Below are 17,591 nucleotides of genomic sequence, written 5' to 3'. Positions count from 1 at the left end.
AAAAGGTCAGTGAGGAAGAGGAAGGACATGAGCTAAGTAGGATGGGAAGAGACAAAGGAATGAAGAAAAATGAACAGAAACGTGGGACACTGTTAGGCAAACCAGCAATGGATTCCCGGTAGAATCAACAGAAAAGATACGCAAGGAAATCACGGCTGAAAACCCAAATTTATTGAAAAGTGGTAATTTTCACACTCAGAAATCCACACATTCCAAACAAGATAAACACAAAGAGTTCCACAAATAGACACACCATAGTAAAAATGCTGAAAGCCAAAGAAAAGGAGAACTCTTGACTGCCCAACTAGTGGAAAACTCATCTCTTATAAGGAAACAAGAGAGCCGATGAGTTCACAGAGGAAATAATGAAACCAGAAGGCAGTAGATTAAAAAAAAAAAAAAAAGGCCGGCGCCGTGGCTCAACAGGCTAATCCTCCGCCTTGCGGCGCCGGCACACCGGGTTCTAGTCCCGGTCGGGGCACCGATCCTGTCCCGGTTGCCCCTCTTCCAGGCCAGCTCTCTGCTGTGGCTAGGGAGTGCAGTGGAGGATGGCCCAAGTGCTTGGGCCCTGCACCCCATGGGAGACCAGGAGAAGCACCTGGCTCCTGCCATCGGATCAGCGCGGTGCGCCGGCCGCAGCGCGCTACCGCGGCAGCCATTGGAGGGTGAACCAACGGCAAAAAGGAAGACCTTTCTCTCTGTCTCTCTCTCACTGTCCACTCTGCCTGTCAAAAAAAAAAAAAAAAAAAAAAAAAAAAAAAACCAAGTAAAAAAATAATAAAAAAAAAAAAAGTTGGCTAGGAATCCTATATCCAGCAAAGCCACCTTTTGAAAAAGGCAAAAATGCTTTCCCATAAAGACCAAAAAATGGAGATAATTTGTTGCTATCAGACCTACTTTACAAGAAATACTAAAACGGGTTTGCAGTAAGGTGCAGTGGGTTAAGCCGCCACCTGTGACGCCGGCATCCCATGAGAGCACTGGCTCAAGCCCTAGCGAACCAGCACACGGAAGACCTCTCCCACCTTGTCTGCCTCTCCCTCTGTTAACTCTGCCTTTCAAATAAAGAATTCTTAAAGAAAAAAAAAAATTAAAGAAGGTTCTTCAGTCTGAAAACAAGGGGCCCACACATGGTAATTCAAGGCCACAGTAGACAAAAAGGAAAAAAAAGTACCAGTGGAGTTGCACTCTCTGCAGCTGAACACAAAGTTCTTTTGGGAAGGAAGTGCCAAGCAGCACCAGCTTTGACTGCACAGCCCGGAATCAGTACACAATGCAAACTTCCTCACTTCCCTCCACCGTCGTCTGTCCAGTGGTCACCCAGTGACTCTATACTCCATCAGTCCTCCAAGTTTTGTGATCGCTTTTTGCTATCACAGTGTGGTCACAGGCAACCCTGTGCATAAAGGTGGTTGTTTTTATTTTTGCAAGTATGAGGGGGTCCTCAAAGACTTCATGGAAAATGCGTATCATCTTTTAATTCTGCTCCCCACTAGCTTTGTGAAGTTCCCCTGTATTTCAGGACCGGGGTTTTGGTGTGATGGTTTTGCAGAGCGTCCATGGAAGTCAGATTCACTGTGGACAGTTTTGGGAAGCAGGATGATGGGAAGACTGGTCATCGCAAGAAATTTCATCTCAAGGGGGTACAGGCTAGCACATGACTAAAACTCCTATTGAGAAGGAATACAGCCTGGATGCGGGGCTGTGGGTGTCAGGTCATTTCTGGGGTCTGGACAATGCCCGTATTTCCTTAGATTACGGAGTGGTCCTCTGCGTGCCAGGATCCATCATGGCCAGACTGATGTCCTGGGAAAGGGCTGATGTTCAACAGCAGGGGCTGCTGCTTTCCACCCTCTCAAGGTGCCTGGGAAGCTGGGAGGTGGGGGAGCCAGAAGACAGCCTCTTCTGATCTTCTCCGGGTTATGAAGCAAGGCTTTCTGGTGAGAGTGACACTCTGAGAGGCCAGCATGACAAGCGGGTTAACCTGCTGTGCCACAATGCAGGTCCCAATAGCACCAAATTCAGAAAGTGTCCAGGGGGCCAGCATTACGGTGTAGCAGGTTAAGCAGCCAGCTGTGACACTGGGCATCCCTTATGGGCACTGGCTCCTCCACTTCTGACCCAGCTCCCTGCTAATAAGCGGGGGGGGAAGCGCAGCAGATGGCCCAAGTCCTTGAGCTCCTGCAGCCACGTGGGAGACCCAGATGAAGCTCCCAGCTCCTTCCTGCCTTTGGCCTGGCCCAGCCCTGGCTGTTGTGGCCTCTTGGGGGAGTGAACCAACAGATGGAAAAATCTCTCTGTAACCCTTCCAAATAAAATAATTAAAAAAAAAAAAAAGTGTTCTGTGCATACCCAACTTTAAAAGCAATGTCATCAAGCATTCTTTATGCACAGGAAAATTTTACTAAGAAAATATAAGAGCACAAATCTCATATCACAAAGGAGAAGACAATTCACATAATTAAATTTTAGACCAACCCCCTGCAACCACCTGTAACAAGCCAATCTAGTATAATATGCTCTACACAAGGCTTTCCCTTAACTAGCATTCCCATGAGCAACTACCACAAGACCGTTCATTCCATTATGTTGTCTTAAACACAAAGATGAGAAAGGCTAAACAATGGGGCATGCTGTGTGGCTTCCATGAGTAATGAATAGTTCGGCTGTTATCAAAGCAAATAATGAAAAATATCAATTGCAAAACTATGGCCTTAATTTGAATTAATTTTAAAGGTCTTTAGGCAAAGAGTAACAAAACATTGGGCAGAACATTTTTGTTCAATATTTAGCTAAAATAGGTCTCTTCAGAAATTCCTTAGTTCTACACATACATCTTCTGTTACTTGTTTACTGTTCTCACCTTTTAATGGAAGGAGTTGTGTAAGCATATAATACAATAGATATCTAGAATATATCTTACAATACAAATGCACATTGACACAAAATACAATATATAAGCATAACTGAAACTTATTTGTACTGAAGTGACAGCATTTGGTGGTTCTGTGTTATTAAATCAAAAGATGTTAGTGGACCTGGCTACTGATAATCTTTGCCATAATTAATCAAATTCAAAACCAAACTTTTATTTTATATATCCAATACTTAAAATGCTGAAGACTAATGAATAAGATTTGTATTGTGTTTGAATTAAACATGAAAACAGGGGCTGGTACTGTGGCATAGCATTTGTTAAGCCACCGCCTGCAGTGCTGGCATCCCATATGGGCGCCGGTTCAAGACTCGGCTGCTCCACTTCCGATCCAGCTCTCTGCTATGGCCTGGGAAAGCAGTGGAAGATGGCCCAAGTCCTTGGGCCCCTGCACCCGTGTAGGAGACCTGGAAGATGCTCCTGGCTCCTGGCTTTGGATTGGCACAGCTCCAGCCGTTGCAGCCAATTAGGGAGTAAACCAGAGGATGGAAGACCTCTCTCTATGCCTCTCCTCCTCTCTCTGTGTAACTCTGGCTTTCAAATAAATAAATAAATAAATCTTAAAAAGAAAAAGATAAAAAAAAAATGAACTGGAAAAGCACATTAAAAAAAAACTCACACTGATCTTAAAAGAAAGGTGATCAATTTTCTCTTGAAACAATAGTTCTTGAAGACATTACTCCCTCAGAGTGGAGTCTAAACTCAGAGCCCAGCTTTGCCAAAGGAGATCCTTTGGCAAGTCGCTTACTCTCTCAGTGCCTGTCTTTGTAAAACAGGCAACAAAACTGAGTAACAGCAAGAATTAAATACGTAAGGTACCTGGAACACTCAGAACACCTGGCACACAGCAGGGACTGCCCAACACACTTAGCTTGTCATTGGTCACCACCCTACAAGAATACTTCAGAAATTTCATGGAAAAATGGAATTCAAAGATGTTGTAGTGTAAAAAATTTTTTAAATCCCTGCATCATTTTTTGTCATAATACATTTTATACAAGTGTCTTAAAGAATCTTTGTATGCCTGAGTTTCAATTTTTTTGAATCAAAATATTTGTATTATTCCACTCTCCACAAACTTTTTGAAGTACCTTTGTATATACCAAATCTGTAGGTGACAATTCAATGATGTAAGAATCAATGTTTACTAGAATATACACTTAAAATTAGGAAAGGAGAAATACTTGTTCTAGAACATAAAAGGAAGCCCTGACAACTGAGTTTTTATATATGCATATTTTCACACCTATAAATCTCCCTTAGTCTTAAAATTAGAAAAGCATGATAAATTTAGGAAAACCTTCCAAATAGCAAAGTGGCAGATAAGGTTTCACTTGGAAAAAACATTAAATATGAAATATTTAATAGCTATATTGAAAACTTCATTTGTAGGTAAAATGCTACCTACCAAAAGGTATCATGTATTCAAGTCATTTGATTCCATGGATATATTTCATGCAACTAAACTATGAACAGCTTTCTCTTTGAGAGGCACAATTTTCCTTATCCAAGAAAGGAAAATAATTGTTTTAAAAATCTAAGCACTAGTTTATCTAAGTAACTCTGATAAGCATTAAGGGAATTATGAAATAAGAGTCATGTCCTAAATAACCCCACTCCAGTTTACTGAAATTTCAAACAGAGCACTGGGTTTTCTCTCTGCTTAATGAAAAAATTTAATTCTGATTTCAGAAAAGGGGGAACTTTTCTACAGCTGAATTATCTTGAATATTTTAAGTGTGTTACCATAGATCAGCTGTAGAGGCTTCATTTTAACCCTCACAGGAACAAAGCACGTATCACAAATGAGTTGAGAGCCAAAGTAGGTAACGAATCTGGGCCATTTTCTGTAGCCAGCAGGGGCCTGCACCTGAACACAGGTCCTTGTCTTGGATGGAAATGCAGTTGGCAGCTATTTCATCCTTTGCCCTTTATACGGAATCCAGCATGGCTTTGAGATTTATATTAATATTCTCATGTAGTAAAGATCCTCAAAAGAGCTGATTCCATTTTGGTGAGTGAACAGAACTCTCGAGATATTTAAGAGAATGAAGGCTTCCCTGAGGGGCACTGAGTGGGCCTGAGAAAGAGGCCACAGCGGACTTGGAGGAAGTGGGTTCTCCCCACCCTCCTCTCCCCAGCCCCTGGGGACTTTCTGTTATCTGAGAGCAGCAAATTACACTCCACACTCCTTACTATGTATAGCTCTTAATTCATCAGCAATTCTTCTGCAAAAATCGTCAAATCCTCTTTCTCCAGAGGCTGGCAACTGACAGAAAGGAAGGACAAAGCATAGAATTAATAGCAAACAAATGCCCACTGGCAGGTGGTCTTTTACGAATCAAAACCGGTTGCTAGGTTTCATCTAAGCATGCTACAAATCTGTCATTCACAATGAAACAGTATTCTAGTTTTTATTTTCAGAAACATCTAAAGTTTTATTAATTTTTGTCCTTATAAATATCTTTAAAAATGAAACTAACAAAACTGGATGAAAACGATTATGTGTGAAAACCTAACTTCAGCTGATCCTTCCCATTTAAAGTGAGGGGTTTACCACATAAGCACTAATTTAAACTGCACACCACACCCAGGGCTCTGGAGCACTGCCTCTCTGGGGTGTTCCTGGACCAGCAGCTGGGACACCACCTGGGAGCATGTCAGAAATGCAGACTGTCAGGCCCCGCCCCACAGCCCCTGCAGCTTTAGCTCTCCAGATGATCCCAACAGGGCTTTAAGGCAATGGTCATGAGGACAGGAGCGGGGATCGGAGGCATCTGCACTTTAAAGGTTCACAGGGATGCTGAGGCAACCACTTGGTAATGAAGCCATCCCTGGGGCCAGCTCTGTGCGTAGCAGGTGAAGCTACCACCTGCAGTGCCAGCATCCCACGTAGGAGCTGGTTCAAGTCCCAGCTGCTCCACTTCAGATCCAGCTCTCTCTATGGCTTGGGAATGAAGTGGAAGATGGCCAAATTCTTTCGGGCCCTGCACTTGCATGGGAGACACAGAAGCAGCTCCTGGCTCCTGACTTTGGATCAGCGCAGCTCCAGCCATTGCGGCCAACTGGGGAGTAAACCAGCGGATGGAAGACCTCTCTCTCTATCTCTCTCTCTCTCTGCCTCTCCTTCTTTCTCTGCATAACTCAAATAAATAAATAAATAAATCTTTTTTTTTAAAAGCCATCATTTCATTAAGAATATTTTAACCAAGATCTTGAAAACTTCCCCTTTATTGTCAATAAACCTTACCCTCACTAGTTATCCATGTTTCATACTACAGGTGGTGGCAGAGAGTAACATGTATTCTTTTTCCTACTCAGTAATTACTAACAAACTCATCTACAGAATTTCTTCTTTATTAAAAAGAATGTAAGAGAGGTTCCATTGCTGTTCTTTAAAACAATTACCTTCTTGATCAGTACAAGCTCCCATAGAAGGCACAAATGTTTTAGTTTCTTTTCCAATTTGAGGCCATTATTGGCCTCCTACTCCTGTCTTTTCAATGCTAATAATTCCTGCCTGCACTCTTTGCTTAAATATTAAAATATTTAAATTTAATTTACATCCAATAATCAATAGCTAATATGCCGATTCATAAATAACAATGCAAATAGGTAGTTCTTTATGCAAGGCTAAGAAGTATTAAGATTTTTAATCTTAAACAGATTAAATGCCATTTAGTTTATTTTTTTCCCACTAAGCAACTTAATAATTTCCGTTAAAGGCTGTTCTAGTGATCTTCAACAAGCAAGTATCTGAGTTGAGTTACTCTAATTCTGCAGGTGTTCCTGCCTTCAATAAGCACTAGCAAAAAACAATACAACAATCATACTTGTAATTCTAAATTAAAATCAAGATTTTTTTAGGGGTGATCTTGTCTTCATACAGGTAACAGGAAAAACAAAAATCTTTCTTTTAAAGAAGCTTGTGACCTAGCTCCTTATTTTATGAAACAGATTTCTGACTTTACTCATCTGCTATATTGGTTATCCAATTGCATTTTCCTACACTCCAAATGGCAATGCCATTCTACGCATCCTTAACTATAAATCACTTTCAAAATTATTACTCATGTATCTTTACAGAAAGAAGGGATGAGTAAAAGCCCCTTTCCTCCTGCAGAGAAATAACGATAACGTACATGCTGATAGGTGCCTCTGAATGGCTATCATTATTTGAGAATGAGCATATTTAAAAGTTCTGTTCACTTGAAGCAATCCTGGTAGGGAGGTGGTATTGCAATTTGACTCTGTTTCAAAATGCTCCTCGATTTTTAGAACTCTCCCATTTGTAAGCCACAGAAAATCTGGTTTCTGCCAATTATTACAGAATTTACTGGAACTAAATATGGCATTTCCTAGCCTGAACATCTATTTAATCCATCCCCACTTTGTTCCAAAGTAATTTTGATGGTTTTAAAAAAAATTTAAATTCACCTTCACTGGAGAGTCATCATCACTAATGATATTAAAAGGAATGTATCACAGGGACACTGCCAATCATCTCAAGTCACAGAGTGCTGCTGCTGCAGCAGGGGTACAGCACTCTGCTTACACGCAGCTCACTTAGACCTGAAACAGGACTAATTTATTTTTTAAAAGCCATTTCAGGTTAGTCATTATGATAGGCATACTGAAATCAACTAGAAGTGAAGAAAATAAAAATACGTTTTTCCTAATAAGCAAACCTAAATTTCTAGCTGGGCAATAAGGTAGCATAACTGAAACAACTAATTATTTTTATTAAATGAAAGTGATTCTCATATACTGTGGAAAATGACTTGTTGACAGGCAGCAACAGTTCCTGATACTTTCTTATAACGGTATACAGTTAAGCCTTGATTTGGTTCCAGAAAATAAATAGGGTGGATTTTTCATCTTGCCCTCTATCTGTCTACCACAAAGGAACTTCAGAGCATGGATGTAAAATGAAGCAGGTACAAAAGAACAATTTTAGATACTAACAATTCTTCCTTGGAATGTGGTTTGTTTTCAAAATTCTGTATTCAGACGTACAGAGGCAAATTTCCATTGTAGAAGCCCTAAAAGAACGGGGTGAGACACGATTATTACCTGCAGTAGTAAATGCCTGGCAAGCATGAAGAAGAGTGCAAGTCAAGATGTTCACAGATACATCTGTAACAGCTCTTGGGTATGCCATGGGCTACGAATTAGAATTAATGTAGGGTGCTGGTGGGCATTAACAATACAGTCAACACATCCACTCCCCAACAGATGGGTGACCCAATGGGAAAAACAGAAGTCACGCAAAGAGGTGGGGGTGAGGGAGAATAAAACACAGGGAACACCGTAAGTCTGAGAACACTGCAGCTTTCTGTTTGGACAGAAGGGCTCTCTGAAGCACGGGAGTACTGATGCATCAGCGGGAGGGCTCCTATTCTGTTATCTGGGGAGGCCGTGATGCAGATTCTGGCCATTCATACACATCCGGGAGCAGGGAATCGTATTCACTTCGCCATATCCTTTCTTTAATATACTGGGCCTTGTCTTCAGGTTCTGGGTATCGGAATGCCATTTTATTAGCATACAGGTATTCTGTAATCTGAAAAGGAAGTAAGATTATTGTGTAGGCACCATAAACACCTATTAGAGAAAGTACTATTATAACATAAGGAAATGAGTTCAGAAGAAAGGCAATTTTATTCAAAATAAAGATACTATATGACATACTTGTAAACTATGCAAAGTTTAAAAGATGAAATAAAAATCAACTGTAACTTCATGAAAAATATTATATGTTCTAGTCAACAGAATTATTAGCAGTTCCCTAATATTTCAGTCTAACAAACAAATTTAAGTTCTACTGTATCAGTGTAGTGGACTTACGTTGGGTACCCTGCACAGCCCATCATGATTGCCCCACCCCAGCCCAGTTGAAAGGGTGGGCATAGGAGACTCTGCTTCCCAGCCACGGGGGTGAAAACCTCACCCAAGGTGAGCCAGATGCTTTTTTCACTCTGAATTTGGACTAGGAGGCACAGAAATTACAGATCAGGGATGGACCCTAGAAAGAAGGTGGCTTGAGTGGACTTCTGATCTTTTCAAACAGGCTCCACACCACGACTGGTAGTGAGAAAAAACCCTACGTGAGGAATACGGAAATGGTCCCTGCAGGGCAGGAGACAACTATATGCCTGTCACACTGTTAAGTTCTCAGCTTAGGCTTGCTTGCTTTCTCTTTCTTTCTCTCTCTCTCTCCCTCTCTTTCTCTCTCTCTCCCTCCCTCCCTCCCTTCCTTCCTCTTTCTCTCTCTTTTTCTCTCTCTCTGCCCCTCTCTCTGCCTCTGCCTCTCTCTTCCTTCCTACCTTCCTTCCTCCCTCCCTCCCTCTCCCCCCCCCCCCCCAGGGCTGAAAGTGAGGGCTCAGTGGCTGTGGGTTGGGATTGGGGCATACATGAAGCCTTGCCTACTCTCCTGACCCATTTTCTCCTTTGCTCTTAAGTGTGGGAAAAGACATACCCATAACTGGTATAATGGAAATCAGTACATTTTTTCTAAGAGATGTTGGGCAATATGTTTCAGAAGCCTTAAGCACATTAACACCTTTTGCTTTTATGACTGGAACATAATGAAAAACCATCACAAATACACATAAAGATTATCTGTGAGGATGTTCACCATGGTGTTATTTCAAATAAGAAACTAAAAAACACTTAGATGTCCAAAAATAGAAAAATGGCCAAATCATGCTATACTAACAAAGGGAATATCATGCATGAGAATAATTAATGACTTACATAGAAAAGGTTTATAATACTTTTAAGTGGAAAAAGTACAGTGAGAAATCAGTTATAAGAACAGGCTAGGGCTGGCGCTGTGGCATAGTGGGTAAAGCCACCACGTATGGTGCCGACATCTGATATGGGTGCCGTTCGAGACCCAGCTGCTCCACTTCCAATCCAGCTCTCTTCTATGGGCCTGGGAAAGCAGTGGAAGATGGCCCAATTCCTTGGGCCCCTGCATAGCATGGGAGACCTGGAAGAAGCTCCTAGTTCCTAGTTTCAGATTGGCCCAGCTCCAGCCATTGCAGCCATCTGTGGAGTGAACCAGTGGGTGGAAGATCTCTCTCTCTCTTACTGCCTCTGCCTCTCTGGAACTCTGCTTTTCAAATAATAAATAGATCTTAAAAAAAAAAAGTCAAAGTTGATATGTGCATGTGTGTGTGTGTGTGTGTATGCTTACAAAGAAGATTTTTGGCAACAAAAGCCAAAATAATAATGTGTGTTATATTCTCATAGGAAGAATATGGATCACTAAAAATTTCTTCTTTGCATACTTCCAAATGTTTCAAAACTATCTAGTTGATTTGTATTACTTGCATAAGGAAATGTCATTAAATTTTATGTAAAGTGGTAGATTACTACTTACTTTAATAGCAATGTTAACAGAAACTTCCTGAATATTGGCAAGGGGTGGGTAAAGTCTCCCTTGAGCTAGCTCTTCATCTGTCAATTGACTTGTCAGTGCCTGAAGAAAAAAATAGCATTTAACAATTATTTATTTAAATAACAGAGAAAGGGACATAGTAAAATGAAGAAAGCATTAGAAAAACAGAATACACATTTTTTCCTTTTTACAAGAATACGCTAAGCCACTGCAGAAATTAAAACTACTTACCACTAAATAATAAATGACCAGACTTAGATTTTATAATATAGTCCACTTAATACATACAAGGCTTGACTTAATTACTACAGCTACAGTGAAAATAGACATTAGTATCTGTATTAACATGAGTTCTTCAGAACTGATATCTCAAAGTCTGTCATCATTCCAAATAAGACCGGCACCTGTCCATTAAAAACAGGCAAAGAGCTGGATCTTATCTCTGCTGTTACAATGTTATATTCCAATATATATGATACAAGTATAGTCTAAGTGTTATGAAGGGATTCAAAGCTTCCAATCAAATATTTAAAATTATGATTTAAAGAAATTAATTTCATATAAAGGTAGACAGGCAAATCAAAAAAGTACTGCATGGGTAGTTTTCTTTTCATTAGTAAGGTAGATTTAACTCATTCTCTCTCTGCTTTAATTTTTAGATCCATTCATCTTCAGAGTAATTCGTCCCTTATAAAATAAACAAGAATATTTATAACATTTACCTTTGCAGCTTCTAGGAAAATACTGTCACTGATATGACGGGTGTGACAGAGAATAACCGCTAAAGCCACACCTAGGACAGATTTTAAATAGTTTATTTAGTAAAGTCACTTTCCAAATGAAAGGAGTCAAATCCCTGTATTGAAGCAAATAAATGTTAAGCAACTCCCATCCCAAACAGCTCCCCAAAGGAAAATTGAAGTCCAAGTTAAAATCAAGTCAGACACCCATGTTAACCATTGCAATTCTTATTCACTAAAGAAATAATTTTAGAAATACCAAATAGGGGCAGGCACTGTGTAAAGCCGCCGTCAGCAGTGCCAGCATCCCGTATGAGAGCTGGTTAGAGCCGGCTGCTTCACTCTCAATCCAGCTTTCTGCTATGACCTGGGAGAGCAGTGGGAGATGGCCCAAGTCCTTGGGACCTTGTACCTGCATGGGAGACCTGGAAGAAGCTCCTGGCTCCTGGCTTCGGATCGGCTCAGCTCTGGCCATTGGGGCCAAATGGGGAGTGAGCCAGCAGATGGAAGACCTCTCTTTCTCTCTGTAGCTCTGCCTTTCAAATAAATAAAAGCTTAAAAAATATCAAATAGCTTTCCTCAATTTAGCTCTTATACTTTTCAAAATTACAAGTGCATAAAATCCATCGATGCTTAATACAGAAAAACATGTTTCCAGCCCACATCTAGCCTCTACTTCTTGCTCTAGGAAAGCAACTGCTTTTAATTCTTTTAGCTGGCTTTAATATTTATCTCTTACTTTTAAATAACCTGCTTATATTTCTTCTGGTTTTTGAGTTTTAGATGTCATGGACACTTTCCTGTGGAAAATAATCACTTAGCTCTCTTTCTTTTTTTAAGGACTTGGGCCATGGTCCACTGCTTTCACAGATGTCCCAAATGGTGTCTTAACCACTGTAGCAGACAAATGTCTCTGCTGTATATTTCAATTGTTTCTATGTGTTTTTCAAAATCACGTCATTAGTGTTTTGCTCTGCATACATAACTAACATCCACTTTGTTTCATCTATATTCTGACAAATTTTTGTTCTTAATTCCTTTCTGCAGCTCTAAACTTGTATCTGGGATTATCTCTTTTGCCTGAGGAACAAAATACCCCTTCCTTTCGTATAGGTCTGTAGGCGATGAATCCCATTTCTTGTTTTTCTGAGAATGTCTTCATGCTGCCTAATCCCTGGAAGATATTTTCACTGTATACTGAATTCTAGCTTGGCAAGTATCTCCTACAAGCAGCATAAGCAGATCACTGCCTCTTGGCATCAGTGTTGTTGTGGTGTCAGCTGAAGTCTAACAGGTGTTTCTTTAAAGGAAATCTTTTTGTTTTGGCCACTTTAATATCCTTCTCTTGCTGGGACTTACTGAACCCTCACAATGGTGCTTCTAAATGTGAATTTCTTTATGCTTATCCTGTCTGGGTTTCTGTGTTCCTCAATGCTGACTGTCATTTATCAGTTCCAAGAAATTCTTAGTCATGAGGCCTGTAAACGTTGCCTATGCTCACTCTTGCTCTCATTTTCTTCTAGAATTTCAGTGATATATTTACTGATTAATGGCATACTCATACCAATTTGTATTTTGCTTTCTGTTTCTGTGCTTCATTCTATATTTTTGTGAGGTTTCTTCCAACTGATTAATTTTCTTTGGTTTAATTTGCTGTAAATCTCCTTCATTCAGTATTTCATTTAGATTCTTGTACTTGAAAATTCTACTGGCACTTGGCTGATGCTTTCAATTTTGGCTTTTATCTATAAATATAATAAGGATATTATTTCACTGTATTTGTCTTATATCTAGAGTTTCAGTGTATCTGTCTTGTTATTTCTGCTGTCTTGTACTGTCACAAGGCTTGTATTTGAAAGTTTATTTATTTATTTTTGACAGGCAGAGTTAGACAGTGAGAGAGAGACAGAGAGAAAGGTCTTCCTTTTTCCGTTGGTTCACCCCCAAATGGCCGCTATGGCTGGTGCACTGCGCCAATCTGAAGCCAGGAGCCAGGTGCTTCCTCCTGGTCTCCCACACGGGTGCAGGGCCCAAGCACTTGGGCCATCCTCCACTGCCTTCCTGGGCCACAGCAGAGAGCTGGACTGGAAGAGGAGCAACCGGGACAGAATCCGGTGCCCTAACCGGGACTAGAACCCGGGGTACCGGCGCCACAGAAGGAGGATTAGCCTAGTGAGCCGCGGCGCCAGCCTGAAAATTTTTTTAAAGCAATTTGAGGGTTGGGGAGTGTTATCTTCTTTCAGAGAAGAGTTCTGTTTGTTCTGCTGGGCACTTGTGGGAACTGACAGTCCAGAAGAAAGGCTTGAGATTTTCTATATCACCACTGCTGCTGCAAACAATTCATTTCAAGGGCTTCAGCCCAGAGTCGGTGGCCGTTTACTACAATCTTTGACAAGGTGTCAACCTTGTCCCTCCTTCAAGAAAAGCCCAGTTTTACTTTTTGGCCACTTTCTCCTGATCCTTAAGTGCTTCTAGTACAAACCTGGCACTGAATGCTGGCCTGCCTCTTGGGAGCTCTAGCACTCTGCTTATCTTGACCTGGAATCCTCCAATATTTCAACTGAGTCAATACCTTTTGATCTTTTAAAGTTTTATTTTTTAAATTATTTCATCCAGTTGTTACAGTTGCTGAACTACATAATTTAAACATCATAAAAGCCTTAGGGTTTTTTAAAGCGGCTTAATAACCAAACTTTCAGCCAATTCTGATTGATTGGTTGATTGATTTATAAGGCAGAGTTAGAGAGAGAGAGAGAGAGAGAGAGAGGTCTTTCCATCTGCTGGTTCACTCCCCAGATGGCCACAAAGGCCAGAGCTGTGCCAATCTGAAGTCAGGAGCCAAGAGCTTCTTCCAGACTTCCCATGAGAGTGCAGGGGCCCAAGGACTTGGGCCATCTTCTACTGCTTTCCCAGGCCACACCAGAGAGATAAATCAGAAGTGGAGCAGCTGGGACTTGAACTGGCACCCATATGGGATGCTGGCACTGCAGGCAGTTGCTTTACATGCTTTGCCACAGAGCCAGCCCTGCCAATTCTGTTTTGACACCCTTTTTTTTTTTTTCTTTTTTTTTTGACAGGCAGAGTGGATAGGGAGAGAGAGAGAGAGAGAGAGAGAGAGAGAGAGAGAGAGAGAGAAAGGTCTTCCTTTTTGCTGTTGGTTCACCCTCCAATGGCTGCTGTGGCCGGCGCATCTCACTGATCCGAAGCCAGGAGTCAGGTGCTTCTCCTGGTCTCCCATGCGGGTTCACACCCATTTTTAATTCCACTGCTAGGTCATTATTTTTTTTAAAGATTTATTTGAAAGGCAGAATTACAGAGAGGCAGAGGCATAGAGATGTCTTCCACCTGCTGGTTCACTCCCCAAATGGCCGCAATGGCAGGAGCTGGGTCAATCTGAAGCCAGGAGCCAGGAGCTTCTTCCAGGTCTCCCCAGAAGGAAGAGGGGCCCAAACACCTGGGCCATGTTCTACTGCTTTTCCAGGCCAGAACAGAGAGCTGGATTGGAAGTGGAGCAGCTGGGACTCAAACTGGCTCCTATATGGGAAGCTGGCACTGCAGGCGGCAGCTTTACCCGCTACGCCACAGAGCTGGCCCAGCTAGGTCATTTTTTATGTCTATATCTATAGTGCAAATAATTTTTATTAATGAGTTTAGGATTTTAAAGTGTTTTACAAAAGTAATCAACTGCCAGATTCCTTAACAGTCAAATATAAAAAATGGCTTTATTAATATCAGCAACATAGTATTCTCTTTCATGTTCTCATGCCATAAAAATACTATCAGATGAAAGAGACAGATTTTGAACCCTGTCAAGTTCTAAAAAGAGATTACTGACGATGAGAATTTCTACTACAGATACTGGGTGTCAATAGACAACCATAGGGGCCAGCACTGTGGCATAGCAGGTCTGCTTCTTCTTCTTTTTTTTTTTTTTTTTTAAATTTTTATTTATTTATTTTTTTGACAGGCAGAGTGGATAGTGAGAGAGAGAGACAGAGAGAAAGGTCTTCCTTTTGCCGTTGGTTCACCCTCCAATGGCCGCTGCAGCCGGCGCATCGCGCTGATCCGAAGCCAGGAGCCAGGTGCTTCTCCTGGTCTCCCATGGGGTGCAGGGCCCAAGCACTTGGGCCATCCTCCACTGCACTCCCTGGCCATGGCAGAGAGCTGGCCTGGAAGAGGGGCAACTGGGATAGAATCCGGCGCCCCGACCGGGACTAGAACCCGGTGTGCTGGCGCCGCAAGGCGGAGGATTAGCCTGTTAAGCCGCGGCGCCGGCCAGGTCTGCTTCTTATAGTGCCAGCATCACATATGAGCATGGGTTTGAGTCCCAGCTGCTCCACTTCTGATCCAGCTCTCTGCTATGGCCTGGGAAAGCAGCAGAGGATTGCCCAAGTACTTGGGCCCATACACCCACATGGGAGACCTGGAAGAGGCTCCTGGCTTCGGATAGGCGCAGCTCCGGCTGTTGTGGCCAACTGAGGAGTGAACCAGCGGGTGGAAGACCTTTCTCTCTCTCTGCCTCCCCTCCTCTCTCTGTGTAACTCTGACTTTCAAATAAATAAATAAATAAATCTTTAAAAAAAAAAGGGCAATCATGATTATGTGAGGAAAGAAGAAATGCTAATACACAAGAGCACCAGGGTATTCACAGGTCAAATGAGTACTCTTCCATCCTGACAACAGGTCTAATACGCTTGGCTCTGCCAGCCCATGGATACTACACATCTACCTGTCCGTCTTAATCTGAGCCTCCCAGCTAATCAGAGAAAGGCCCAAAACTGAGGGACACACAGTATAAAGCACATTCAACGCTGAGCCCTGTTTACTCAACAGTCCTTTAAAATAAAGGACAAGTGAAGACCACCAGAAATGTATGGGGAGAACAAAGCATAAAAATGAACCCTAGTATTTCCCTAGAGAAAGTTAAAAGACACTATAACTTTTTCCTAAAAGTAGCATTTAGTAAAGAAAAATTCTACAATAAAAAAATATGGAGGGGCCAGTGCTGTGGCGTAGCTGGTAAAGCCGTTGCCTGCAGTGCCGGCATCCCACGTGGGCAGCGGTTCGAATCCTGGCTGCTCCACTTCTAATCCAGCTCTCTGCCATGGACTGGGAAAGCAGTGAAAGATGGTCCGAGTCTTTGGGCCCCTGCACCCATGTGGGAGACCCAGAAGTACCTGGCTTCAGATCAGCACAGCTCCGGCCATTGCGGCCATTTGGGGTATGAACCAATGGATGGAAGATCTCTCTCTCTCCCTCTCTCTCTGTCTCTCCTTCTCTCTGTAACTCTGCCTTTCAAATAAAAATAAATCTTAAAAAAAAAGATATGGATATAAAAAAGGAAACTTTTAAACTGACTGAATTGACAGATGCCTGTAATTAGTTATTGTTAATCTCCTTTGGTGTGATATCAGCATTGTAATGTTTTCAAAAATAAGAATACTTAATTTTTTTGGACATATACTGAAGTACTGGCAAATGAAATGATAAGATATCTCTCATTTGTTTTAAAAATATCCCAGTGAGGGTGGGATGGGTGGAAAGAAGAGAGATTAAAGACAAGCTATAGGCTGAAAGATGGCAGACTGGAACACGGGAATTTACTCACCTGTTCTATTTCTTAAAGACTGAAATTTTCCATAATAAAAAGACAAAAAAGACTTGAAACTAAACATACACTAAAAAGTACAATAAGGAAATACTACAGAAACCTCCCAAGTTATGGAACAGAAAAGACAGATGTGAAAACATAAAACACATTTCCAAGTCAAGGACAAGCGAGGGGTTCCACCATGGTCAAACCCAAGTTCTTCAAGGTAAAAAAAAAATCTATATATCTATATATATAATGAAATAAAGGAATGAAATAGCACCACTAAAAGAAAAAAAAATTCTCTGAAAAGACAGTGAAATGGCATGATAAACGGAAATAAACCCGAGCCCAACAGTACCCCAGGAAGCTTCCAGGAATCTTAGAGAACAGTTCAAAGACTGTGAGAAAGAACAAGTGAGAACTGGATCTGAGGGGAATGAGACCCTCACTGATTTCACATTTCTCACCAGCAGCAAGGGCCACCCAAAGTGAATCTGGTGAGGAAGATGACTTTCACTCTACAAATCCTGACCCTAGCAGACTATCAAGAGACAGGACAAAAGAAAGGCATTTTCAGACATGTACAAATGTAAACAATTTCCCTAAGTACTTTAGAAAACTGATTCAAAGCCTAGTCCTGAAATGTGAGACAGAGAGTGGAGTAGTACATGTGCGTGGGAAACACAAGAATTTAGAATGTAAGAGCTTGCTGTGGAGCAGAATCAAGAAGAATTGAGGGGCCGGCGCCGCGGCTCAATAGGCTAATCCTCCGCCTTGCAGCGCCGGCACAACGGGTTCTAGTCCCAATTGGGGCGCCAGATTCTGTCCTGGATGCCCCTCTTCCAGGCCAGCTCTCTGCTGTGGCCCAGGAGTGCAGTGGAGGATGGCCCAAGTGCTTGGGCCCTGCACCCCATGGGA

The 17,591-nt window shown here is 41.8% G+C and overlaps 1 protein-coding gene across 1 annotated transcript in view; it reads right to left on the bottom strand.

Moving 5' to 3' along the window:
* Positions 1-6,274: 6,274 nt before the first annotated feature.
* Positions 6,275-17,591, bottom strand: part of ME2 (malic enzyme 2) — a 69,942-nt gene continuing 58,625 nt past the window's right edge. The window contains exons 14-16 of the mRNA XM_062201679.1: positions 11,063-11,133; positions 10,323-10,421; positions 6,275-8,498 (exon numbers count right to left, since the gene is read on the bottom strand). Of these exons, the coding sequence (XP_062057663.1) occupies positions 8,331-8,498; positions 10,323-10,421; positions 11,063-11,133 (338 nt within the window). The 3' untranslated portion in view covers positions 6,275-8,330. The remainder of the gene's footprint in view (positions 8,499-10,322; positions 10,422-11,062; positions 11,134-17,591) is intronic.

This window comes from Lepus europaeus, chromosome 9, assembly GCF_033115175.1.
Source record: "Lepus europaeus isolate LE1 chromosome 9, mLepTim1.pri, whole genome shotgun sequence".
NCBI lineage: Eukaryota > Metazoa > Chordata > Mammalia > Lagomorpha > Leporidae > Lepus > Lepus europaeus.
This window is presented reverse-complemented; position numbering and strand designations above follow the sequence as displayed.